The 12,683-nt window shown below is 41.7% G+C and overlaps 1 protein-coding gene across 4 annotated transcripts in view; it reads left to right on the top strand.

The window, feature by feature from the left end:
- The window catches only part of SHISAL1 (shisa like 1), a 72,938-nt gene extending 63,016 nt beyond the window's left edge, over positions 1-9,922 (top strand). For all 4 annotated transcript variants that reach the window (XR_005700659.2, XM_040063130.2, XM_040063129.1 and 1 more), the window contains one exon: positions 6,309-9,922. Coding sequence is in view for 3 of the 4 variants with exons in the window: in XM_040063130.2 (XP_039919064.1) it covers position 6,309 (1 nt within the window). In the remaining variant the exon portion in view is untranslated. The remainder of the gene's footprint in view (positions 1-6,308) is intronic.
- The last annotated feature ends 2,761 nt before the right edge of the window (positions 9,923-12,683 follow it).

The following is a 12,683-nucleotide window of genomic DNA, read 5'->3' as shown; positions in this document are numbered from 1 at the left end:
AGAATTAGTAAGTCCAACTAATTTTCAGTTTTACTTGTAATTGGCCATGCACTCTTTTAAGACACTTTGGAAGGCCGGGGGTGTTTTGAGTATTTCTCTGAAATCAGAGGAGAAAGAAATCATTTCAGAAAAGTCAGACTGCAGCTTTTCAGGGAGGAAAAACACAGCTTTTCAGTGATCATCTTTCAGTTTATGTCCTCAAACCTTCATCTGTTCCTCCATTCAAAACTTGTAAATCAAACTTTGAATGCTTCATATTTCCATTTAACATAAAAACAAACCTCAGAAATTCTCCTGGATGTTTTTACTTTCCAGAGCAGTGTTCAGGAGTATCAACCAATTCAGGAACTACCAAATGAAAAACACTGCTACTAATTGAAATATACTTGACTTTCAGGAGCGTAGGATTACTTCAGAAACCATTATTTACAGTAAGTAATGTTTGTTTATGTTAGCAACCCAATTGTTTCACTTGCTCTTAGCAAGTATTGTAAAATATGGCCATTAGTAAAAAAAAAAAAAAAAAAAAAAAAAAAAAAAAAAAAAAATTGTATGCTGTGTGGTTTCATTCCTCTCCCACCCAACACAGCCGATGGGACAAAAGATGTATTTAATTTGCACAATTATAGAAATCCCAGAAACTCTACAGGAAACCAGTTTTCCCTCTTAGCTTTGGTCTGTTGGCCAGGCAGCTGTATTAACAGCAGAAGTTAAGGAGCTGCTGCTTTAACACCCACAGTTCAGGGGAAGGAGCTGGACAGGCCAGTCCTTGCCTGCAGCACCTCTCCAGGCTGACTCCAAGTGCCAAATCTCCTGCACCCATTGGTAGGGCATAAGCCTTGGATCCAAGCAGATCCTAAGCCTCACCTACCAAAAGAGCAGCCAGATCTTTGATAGTGTGACCATAGTGCTGTAACAGAACCTATTCCTGACTGGTTGCAATTTATTTCCCAGCTCTCTGCCTTCCAGATCACAGCAGTGCCCTAGACACAAGTCCAAACCAGTGAGCCTACCAGTGTGAAGCCCAAACATATCCTACTAGCAAAGTGTTCCTCTGAAAACCATCTCTGAGCTCAGTAGTAGCAACAAAAAGTCACAGAATCAAATTTAAAAGTAATTCAGAGAGGCAAACAAAGCCCATCCACTGCTGTGATAACCCAGTCTCATGGGTGAGTGCACACCAGTGGTGGGTACACAGCTGTTGTTAATTACAAGGCCTTAGCATTGGTTTCAGATTTACCTGGCAAAAAAGCAGCATTGGAGTTTAAATCTTTCAAGTTCTTGTCTGTCCCTCTGACACGGAGAGCAGCCCTGCACCTCCCCTGACCCACCAACCTTCCTCTGCAGGACAGCAGCACGACCTGGCTGGTGGGTACCTGCCTGACACCTGCCAGCAGCTCTCTGCCTGAACCAGCCTGACCCTTGGGAACACGTGATCCTCCCAAAGCGTCTAAAGTTCCTCCAAACCCAGGGAGCAGCTCTCAGAAGTGATGTGATGCTGTGTGCAGTTCGGGTTACATCCCCTGAGCCCTTACAGGAGTTGCACAAGCTTAAACTGGTCTGTAAGAGATGAGATTCTTAAGAAATGTGGTGAGCAATTTAAAAAGCAGACTTACCAGCACTCATAGCAAACTCTTCAGATGGAAACCTCTTTAAAATTGTGCTGCTTCACAAGGTGTTTTATTTCTAATAAGCATTTCTAGTAATGCATTGTAAACGGTCAGTGCTGCGATGTCTGAGACAGCTGACAGCGATCGCCTATTTAACACATGATGCCCTTAGGTGATCATTAGCTCCCATTACACGGACAAGCGATCCAGCTGTGAAGGAGTAAGCTGAAGTAAGCACATGCCCATTTCCCACCTGCATTTCCTCGGTGGAAAGGAGAACAGCCTGACAGGTGACATTCGCACCTTGTGTCTGGCCTCACAGACACTGTGCTGGTGTTAGCTCGTTGCAGCGTGAGCTGATAGGCTGCTGTAAGCATAACGCATGGGAAATTTAAATAATCCAAATGCTTTCTTCCCACCTGCAAAGCGACATTGTTTAACTCTGGTGAATCAGGCATGTACTGCACGTTTATTCCGTTTAAACCTTAACACCGTCCTGAGGTATTTGCTTTCAAACATTTTGGCATTTCTCTCAATTTTTGTGGAACTGTCAGCTGTGGTAGGAAACAGTACTTGAGTTGGAATTTCAGTCTGTTTTTCAAGTTGAACATTTCCAGTGCCTGACTTTTGTTTAAACTCTTAAGCACCAGATGTCTATCTTCCCTGAGCCAGCTATTATTTAGAAATATTGGCAGTGGCTATCAGTGATGGTCATTTTATGCAGTGGCTGTGACAGAACCGATTTGCCACCACTTAAGGTCCTCCTCTCATCTGAACCTCGTGCAGGTGCTGGGATGCATTTCCCAGCTAGACCAGAGGAGAATTTGTGATCCATCAAAAGTGAGGTAGTTCTGCCTGGGGATGAAAATAGAGGCAATTCCAATGCTCCTTTATGGTAAGATGGCAGCACCCAGGGCCACTGCATAATGCTGAGTTGCTCCTTGTCAATTTAAAAAACCCTGAACATTCAATCTCTTCAGTACTGAGCGGGCCTGAAACAAATTTTTCTTGTTGTTGAAGTTTCTTCTGCATTGGAAAAACCTGAATCATGCAGCTATTTTGATGTTCTCCCAAAAAAAAAAAAAAAAAAAAAAAAAAAAAAGAGGACCCCCACCTAAAAAGTCTGAGACTTTCCACTTTCTTTCACGCAAACAAGATGGTCAAATTGAGATGGAACCAGCAGCATTCCTTATTTTGTAACTTGTAAGAATTAGTATTGGTAACCCAAGCAACCTTTCAGTATATATTTTGGATATAATGTTACGTGCTCTGTATAACACAGCCATAGGAGTCAACAGATGCCAAACTATGAAAATTATTTCCCTGCTCTTTGGCAGACTTCATGGGCAGAGGGATTAGATTATATTCTATTTTTCTTTGTTCGTTTGTTTGTTTGCAATATATTTAGGCAACTGAATGGCTTTTCATTTAGTGCTAGTCCTGCAATTAATTTCTCATGTCTTTCCTTTCAAACTGGTGGGGCTTTTACGAAGTCTGGTGCATTGTGCTTTGTTCTCCCTCATTCTTCCCGTTCTGGGAGAGGAGGGCACATTCCTGTTTCCTGTAACAATCGGTGTAGCCACCAAGGGCTTCTTACTGCAGAAGGCTGTTTGTTAGCCTGGCATCCCAGCTCTGCCTGGGACCAGAGAGAGCAAAAGCTTTTCTCCCAATCCCACTGACCAGAGTGGAAGGCACTGCAGCAGAACCTCGACAGATGCAGACCACAGCAGGCCTGCTCAGATCAGTGTAGTGCCGTTTTATGCCAGAGTAAAACCTGAGCAGATGCAGACAGTGGTTTCTTTCATGTGAGCTGTGAGCCACACCTTGTGTAAGTCATGGATCCAGGGTGGATCTGAGGCTTGAAGGGACCGTGCTGATCAGTGGAGCTTTTATGAAAACACCAACTTAACCAGCGGCCTTGTAATGATGAATGTGGCAACTCTACCTCATTTGTTGGAAATATGTCAGAAATCTCTGGAAAAACTTGGTCTCCAGAGGCTCTGAATCATTCCTTCATTAATAACGGGTGGCACTTCATTCCAGCAGAACGGAGCCACCAAGCAATTATTGCTGTCAAAGAGAGGCAGTGTTTTAGTTGGCTGTCAGGCAACGAAAGTCACAGAATCACAGAGTGACTTGGGTTGGAAAGGACCTTAGAGATTATCCAGTCACACCCCCTGCATGGGCAGGGACACCTTCTACTATCCTAGGCTGCTCCAAACCCTGTCCAACCTGACCTTGGACACTCCAGGGATGGGGCAGCCGCAGCTTCTCTGGGCAGTTTGTGCCAGGGCCTCCCCACCCTCATGGTAAAGAATTTCTTCCCAGTATCTCATCTCATCATTCCCTGTTGCGGTATTCTGTTAGCCTTCTGTGAATGTTTACGTTTTTGTAGTAGAGTCTTCTCATGCTTGTAACATAAACAAGTGGTTATTTTTCACATTCCTCTCTGATGAGGGATAATTGATTGACTTCTAGCCTGGCCAGAGTGATGGAGAGGCGGTAACCTTGTTCTCCTATCCCTAGTCATTGTCCAGAATCTATATAAACAAGGTAATCAAAATAAAGTGAGCCTTCTTTTGTTCTGGAGTTGGAGTGTGAGTATCATTTTCTCTGTGTCCTCTAGCGACGGTTCCCCCCTGTTGATGTGGCTTGGCTGGGTGCTGTTCATTGAGCAGCCAGGTAGAGCAGCAGCCTGGGGTGTTGTACAGTGACAACAGCCTCTGCCAGGGAAAAGGAGCAACCTGAGCCACCTGCAGAGCACAGGCTTCAGCTCTAAGTGCATTAAAACCTCTGACAGAAGTGACAAACGCAGTGTTTCTGTTGCCGAGCATGCCATGTCAGGAGACTGGAATATAACACTCCTGCACGTGGAAGTAAGCATTTGCCTTTCTTAGGAAAAGGCGGGTATTTTTACAGAGTCCCGCTATTCCAAAATGATATGAAGCAGGGCCTCTCAACCTTACTGGTCCAGCCCCCAGTCAATCAATCAATCAATCAATCACACACCCCATCTCGTTTTTCGTAGGGGAAGAGGACCTTTTAACCTAGCAACTGTCCTGTCAGGGTTTGGTTTCAGGGACAAGCTGTGGATTTGGCTCAGACTCATCCAGCTTGGAAAATGCAGGGTTTCCTACTTGCTGTGAGAGGCTTTCAGAGCTGAGTATGTTGCTGGCTCTGCTGTCCACATCCTCCCACTCATTCTCCCATAGCTTTAGACAGATGAGAGGAATTGGCAGGAAATCCAGGCTACTCACAGGAGTAATGTTTTAGCTTCTGTGCTGCATACAAATATTCATGAACTTTGCCGTGGTCTTTGGGTCCAGGAGCTCCAGTAACTCTCACTTTACACCACCTTGATGACACTCTTGATTTTACACTAACCTGAAGGACCTGGCCAGCAGCAACTTTGGGACACCCAGGTAAAGAGTAACTGGCTGATAGGTCAGACACATTTAAAATTGCACACTGTCCTGGGACACACCAATGCCTGCTCTATCTGCTTCATCTCTAAATGTTTCTTTAAAAGCAAAGATAGATAAATAAACTGCATCCTGTCAAACAGCCTAGTGATGTAAATTACGGAGATAACAGATTAGTAAAGCATTTCACAGGAGGGGAAGCACACGTGGAAATCTACAAAAGAGTGAAAAGAAACAACTGAAGGTGCTGTGAAGGACAGAGGTGCCTGCAAGCCATGACATGCACTCATAGTCTTCAGCTTCTCTCTCCCCAGGCATTTTTAAAATTAGTTACAGCTAAGCCTCCTGAGACTCTCTACTAGATATGAACAACTCATTTTAAACTTCATCTGTGTGCAGACCTTACAAGGTGTAAATACGCATTTCTACCAGTATCAAAAAAGGACAGTGACAGAACAAAACAACACTTTTTTTTTGTAACTCTAACATGAATAAGGCTGTGTAGGCTATTTTATTATTAGAAAGAAATTAGCTGTCAAACCTTGGCAGGTGTCATGTGGCTGAGTTTTGGGTGAACGCTTAAACACTCAGAGTTTTAAGAATATCACATATTTCTGTCTGGAGGTCCTCCCTGGTGGACAGATGTATTTCTCTAATTTGTTACTATGATTAGTGATCTTAACTCTGCCTCAAAACATTCCCTAGCTGGACCTTCAGCTCAGTGCCCTGCACCCTGCTGTAGCTGTCTGTGGATGGCTCACACAGCCAGCTGCACACTCTGCACAAGATTTAAAGCTGCAGATTTAAAGCAGCTGTAATGTCCAGAAGGCTCTGCGAGCAGAAAGCTTAGTAATACTTGCAACACTTCTGTGAGGAAAGCACATAAATATATTATTTCCCCACATATATGTGTGGAAATAAAAGCACATTTTTCTCATAGTAATAGGGGTCAGAGTAAGCAGCCAGGTCCAGTTTGATTTGAACAGGGAGAAACAAGCTTAACCTCCCACTCTGGATATGCAGAATCAGAAATGAAAAGGAGAATTCCGCCATCCAAAGCACACACAGGGTCATACCAGACCAAACAGAACTAACAAGGGAAGGCAGAGACCTCTTAACACCTCCTCTTTCTTCCTTATGCTTTTCCTTCTTCTGTCTTGCCTCCACAAATTAAATCTGCAGCTGAGAACACTAAAAGCTTTTCATTACAGGAAATACTTCGGCATTGGGTGCTCCTGAAACATTATGGAAACCATTTGTGCTTTGTGTCTTCCAGAAAATTATATTGATGTGCCTCAAGATGGGAGAGGTAAGACCAGACTTCAAGGAGCAGCTTTCAAGAAAATCAACGAAATTACAAGAGCTGAAAAAATTATGGATAAGCAGGAGAGAGAAGGACTATGAGAGGAAGACTGAGCAAGTCACTTGAAGACGGACACCATTCAAACAACTTCTACAGGCAAATGATATAGAAAGAGTCTCCAGGAGAAAGTAGTCTGTAAGCAATATTTTAATTCTAGACTGACACTATTATCTCTGAAAGGAAGCATCATGTTTGTGAAAATGCTCAATAGGAAGAAAATTAAGTTGCTCTGGCAAATCCACACAAAGCTGAAAAATGACCACAAGACAAACCTTTGGTAGATAACTTTTCTTTGCCTCCCCATCCATCAATTGCCATTTGAGCCTAATCTCAGCCTAAGTGTCAGAATCCTGAATGTGAGTTTTCCCAAAGTTCTCTGGTGAACATTTTGTCACAGCAGGGTAGATGCTGGCAATCCATATCCCTGTTAACCATACTGTCCTATGCATTGCAAAGGTCAGCAGAGCCCTTTCAGTGAGTCAGACTGCAGGGTAGCAATCACTTCAACCATAATGCACATTTTTAGATCACTGGCAATGATTCTGCTAAGACATCCGAGTCCATCTTAAATTCAGGTTCTTGAAGAACTTTATTAGGATGCAACACCATCCCACCCCCATACTCTTTGAAGCTGAAAGAGAAACAGGAAAAAAAAAACAGAACAAAAAACAAACTGTATTTCAAAAGCAATAATGCCACTGTCCCCTTGCCAATGACTGGCTGCAGAGTTTACCCCATACAAGTCTCAGAATCCATTTGTAAGCCAGAAAGGCAATGACTGCCACACCAGTATGTGGAGCACTTGATCACTGGGTTGCAATAGGTTGATGTAACTTTCCACAGGATGGGGTTGTTTTAAAATCATACAGTATCAACCACGTAGACAAATCCTGTGAAATTTGGTTATTTAAGATATTTGCATGGAGAACCTGGCAATGACAGCCAGACAGAGGAGTTCATCTGGAAATCATAACACAAGGCCATGATAATGCCAATTTAATCCTTCATGTCTAATATTTTGTCCTGCAAATCTCAGTAACTTTAAAATAACCATACATTTTACCCCATAACCACAACATGAGGAACACCTCGTTAATGAATAATAAAATGTTCCCTTTTTAGCTCTTCGGCTGAATGAATTTTAGTCTTCTGTTGAACTCAAAGGGGACACTCTTCTCAGTGATTTGAGTTAGCTCACAGCTACTGGAGTTCAGGATGGTATGTAACTAAAACTATAAAGGAATAAATAGTGTTGGAGGACCCAATGAGGCTGAAAACCACAGGAGTGGAAGCCCAGTCTTCAAATAAATCTCAATATGAGCAGCATACCAACATGCACGTCCCCCTTTTCTCTGTAAACGAACAACTAAACGTGCTGGGTAACACTGAGTAAGGGCAGGCAGTGCCTAAAAGAACGAACTCACAGGCAGGAGTGCCGCCCTGCAGGCATTAAATTCCATCCTGAAAGCTTGAACCTGGCCCACTCTCACTCATCACAGAAGCTCCTGCACACCCTGCCAGCCTGTAGGGAGCTGCCGCAGTGCAGCTGGGGTGTTACACCTGTGTCACACCTTAAGAACTCTCCAAGAAAAGCAAAGGAAACCGAGTAGCTGGAGGTGATGACACCCATGCCAGCATCTTGCCTCCTCCACACTTCCTCGTTGGCTCCAAGATCTATAACACCTGCAGACACCCCAAAAAAGTATCCACAGTCACCAGTGTGGCGCTGTGCAGTAACTGCTTGGTCCTTTTACCTTCTCCCAGCACCTGCTTTCATTGTGAGGTGATGACTGCCACAGAGAGCTTTGGAAAAAGCTTATGTTCATAAAGGAATTTGTATTAGATACTGGTTTGTGTGACTTACTGTATTTTGTAAGGGTTTTTTTCCCTTTGGGAATTGTGCGTTATTAATGAGCAGTTTTATGCTTTACTTCTAGTACACGTATACCTTGTAATGGATGTGCTTTTTGTTTGTTTGTTTTCTTTTATTCTCTATACAGAGCCAGTTAATATAAGGTAGATACTCTCTGGCTGAAATTCTGAATTTGCCTACCAATTAATTTATGGATAAATCCATGTCGTAGCTGGTGAGGAATTTTTCATCACTTGTGTTGTTATAATCACCTGATAGTCTCTCTACTTGGGCAGAATAAAAGATCCTGAATAAGACTAATTCTAGCTGGGCCTTAAATTTAAGGGAAATAGTGTACTACATATTTCCCTACAACCATTTCTATCAGCCCTTCTTCCTTGGTGTTGGGACACTGGAGAAGAGCACTGGCTACACAAACAGCCACCTGAACATCTCAGCCACCTCTGTAGCTCTGCTCTGATATCCCCCTGCATTTACTTGATCAAAATTACGATGGCCCAGATAAACTGCAATGAGTTTTTCAGTTTTTTCTGCAGAGAGACTGGTTCAAATGCAATCCTTCTCTAAAAAGAAATGATCTGGACTAAAATAATTGTATTTTCCTCTATGTCCATCCTGATATGTTTGGAAAAATAAGGGATCTGAAATAAACACTCACAAGAGTGAATACTTTATACCCCCTATGTGACAATGGCAGCTATCTCAGTGGCTATTAGTGACCTTCCTGCTCCAGAAGCCTCTTCCTCTGTCCAAATAATTTCCTCTCTTCTGTTTCACTGAGAACCGTGTCCAACTCCTTAGTAATTGCTGTGTATAACGTAGGACATCAAAAGATAAGTTGTAAAGTTTGTGCAGGACTTGGTGTTGTAGTTTAACCATCTTTCGTGCCTGGTTATGGATTTTACAAAAAACAGAGTGAAAATAATCTGGCCTCTTAATGTATAATTCAGCATATTGTAGCAGCTATTTTAGACACCTGTTTTTTATAGTTTTACTACAGCTGTGATTTCTGTATGAGGACTGTCTGCTCAAGAAGCGGTGAAGTCAACACGTCAAAATGATTTTCTAAAGTCAGTTCTGTTCTGCCGCCTGTGATTGTGTATGGAGAGTAAAGCAACAAAAACAAAACCTCAGCCCCTGGCTGGGAGGAAACACCTTTTCTCAGCCTCAGAATTTCCCTTCTGTAAGACAGGCATTTCTTCTAGTCCTCCTTTTACAAAAGTAGTAAATTACTAAGAAGATCATATATATACAGTACAATAGTCTATTTTGATAGTCAGCAGACTATTTTAGGCTAATTAAGCTAACTAGAAATTCTAGGGTTGCAGTGATTTCTCTTTATTGATACATCAATGATAATACTGTTTACATAACACTTGATGTTTGAAATCAATACGTGCCAGTGTCCAGTGATTTGCTAATCTAGTTTCTGGTCTAATCCTGTCCTATTTTTTGCAGCATTCTCTGACTTCATATTATGAATCATGTCGTCTTTCTACGGTGATTGCCAAGTAAACCAAAAATGTGTTTTACACTGCTATTGCACTGCTCTCGTCTTTATATACAGTAGTTTTTATAAAGATGTCCTTAGGTTTTAATAAATGAGTGTAACGCAAACCAATCTCTGTAATAAAACTTGCTTTGGTGTTCCAAAGGCTGTCTGGAATAGCTGTAGAGATTTGAGCTTCAGAGTTTTTCAACAGCTTCAAAATTCGTGGCTTCCTTTCCATCTGCAGGAAATCCCCAGAACTCCATAGTCTGTACAATGGTAAAATGAAGAGAGCGTATTTAACCCAAAAACTGGATTTAGAGATGGGGGAAGAGAAGCCAAACCACACCACAAAAAAAAACCCCACTAAGGCCATTGCATAAATCAATACATGTTCCATTTATTCTGCATCACATTTCCAGATATTTGAGAGGGAAGTGTGGGACACTGAACAGAGACTGCTAAGGAGTAAACATAATCTTTCCACTACTCAAGGCAAGCTGAGAAGGCCAAACTGCAAACTGAGCATAAAGAAAGCCACATTTTGACTTTCACACATGAAGTACTGTGTCCCACATGGCTCACCTCCCCAGCTGAGGCAAACACAGTTTAGTTTGCTCTGTACAAAAAGGCAGGACCAACAATTCTCAGGGAAAAGAGACTTAGTTTGTTCTTTGCTTCCAGGCTGAAGGATCTGGACGGTTTCCCTAGAAAGGTTTAGATTTTCTGAACACTCTCTCAAGTCTCTTTTTCACCTGTTGTTTAGGAGGCATCATTGCCAATGTTCCCAAAATACTGAGGACACTGAGCTGAAATTTCAACTCTCCCATTAGTAAAAGGGAGTATTTTTGACATTACCTCTCAGGATGGATTGCTGCCTTTTACAGAAAGAGTTCTTGCTCTGTCATGCTGCCCCCAAGCTTTAGTTTCCTTCAGCTGTTTTCCTGTCCAGCACTTGCTGTCCTCTTTGGTCCATCCCAAATCCTTGATATCCAACTGAAGTCCTGGCATTTATACACAGCAGGTAAATATATACTCTTTATATATATTCTTTTCACATTAGAAATTATCCTTCAGCATCAGATCACTAGCTTCAGACTAGTGACTGTCTGAATATACCTAAACAGTCAAAAACAGATTTTTAAAGACAAATTTTAAAGGAAGGGTGAGAAATCCTTTGTAATGTCACTTACTTCATGTGCCAGAGTGCATTTCTGGAGCTTCTAAAACAGAGCACATCAGCTCTAAAGTAGAAAAGGATCATTTTCATTAAAGCAACACTTCAGTCATTCTTAGGTGTTCTGCAACTGTAAGAGACTACAATTGCATTCCACTGTGCTAAAATTCATGGAACGTATTGCAGAAAGAAAGAGAACAAAAGCAGCTTTAAAAATACATAAATTTGTAAAATTACAAATAATTGCAACCCAGTCCCCTTCTCAAACTGTGCCTGCAATTGTGAGAACAGTTAAATATACAAGACAAAGTAAATCGATGGATTGGGTGTGTTACAGCTCCCTCACCAAGTTTCAACAATTTTTATGGTGTGCTTCTAGTAATTGAGTAAGGATTATATTCAGCACATTTTCCTCAGCAGGAACAGCTTTTATGTACCAAGCAGCAAATTAAATACCTCTGGAATTTCCATAGATGATGTTGATAGTGTCTTACAGGCTGACATTATCACCAAGTCAAAAACAAACAGGAGCATCACAGCCAGTTCCTTTAAACTGATTTTCTTACTAGAAAGCAGAGACTTTGTTGATTTGCTGGTTGTTCACATGGACAGAAGGACAAGGAGAGAAAAGAGAGCTGATTTGATTTTTATTTCCAAGAAAACAAAGCTCTGTCACTCACCCAAGCTATTCCCAACAATTAATTTAATTTGCAAAAAAAAAAAAAAAAAAAAAAAAAACAAAAAAAAAAAAAAAAAAAAAAAAACAAAAACAACAGCAACAACAACAACAACAACAAAAAAAACCAAACACCATTACTGGGGGGATGAGGTGGAAACATACCAATACATTAGGTATGAATAGCTACTGCTGCTGCTTTGTGGTAGTGAGAATTAGCAGTGACAATCAGGTTTAAATCCTTGGCTTTGACAACATACAAACAAAAATGCTGGATCATTAGAGACTATTAACATTAACATTAGGGAATACTCTCCCCTTAGCCAGCTACACAGATTTGATTTAATTTAGGGCATTTTTGTGCATTACATGGTTTTTGTTTGTTTTGACTGCCTCATAGTTGTGGCTTAAAAATGCCATTTTTCCATGTAGGGCTACTGAAAACAGTTGAAACTTTGAAACAGCTGAAAGGCTGTGTTCCATTTTACCTTAAGGTTTTTGCTCCCCAGCATAAGGCCTGCTTCCTCTGCCCTCCAGTACTTGCTGTCCTGAGAATTAAAATACTGCATCATTACTTACTACCACTGTGCAGTATCAAACTGTTCCTTGCAAAGCCACCTTCCTCAAGTATGCCTGCCTTTTGTTGGAAGGATTTATGTTGCAAAATGCTGCTGGGATGGTGAGTGAGAGCGCAGTAGGAAGTGCCACCTCCAGTGGGGCAGTGATAGCTGGGATTTGCTGTATAAACTCCATTATTATTTTAACCACACAGTCCACCTCCTATTTCCCTGAGTGAATGTGCTCCCAGCAGCCACCAGAAAAAGCCAGCTGGGAATTTATCTAGCATGGAGACACAGCATCCCTCTGCTGGATCTGCTATTATTATGCAGATAGAGGAGCTCAAAGACATTTCACAGCCTCTCCCCCTTTGCTAGCTGCATGGATGATTGTTAAAGAAATAATTTTCAGCTAATAAAAAAAACCTTAAAAGCCCCAAACCCTAAGGAAAGAAATCATGCAGTACTGTGAGTCTCACAGGTTTTGTTTTGTTATACTACCCGCAGAAATGCCAC

This window comes from Hirundo rustica, chromosome 4 (genome assembly GCF_015227805.2).
Source record: "Hirundo rustica isolate bHirRus1 chromosome 4, bHirRus1.pri.v3, whole genome shotgun sequence".
Classification (NCBI taxonomy): domain Eukaryota; kingdom Metazoa; phylum Chordata; class Aves; order Passeriformes; family Hirundinidae; genus Hirundo; species Hirundo rustica.
The sequence above is the reverse complement of the archived record's forward strand: the minus strand, read 5'-3'. Positions and strand labels throughout refer to the sequence as shown.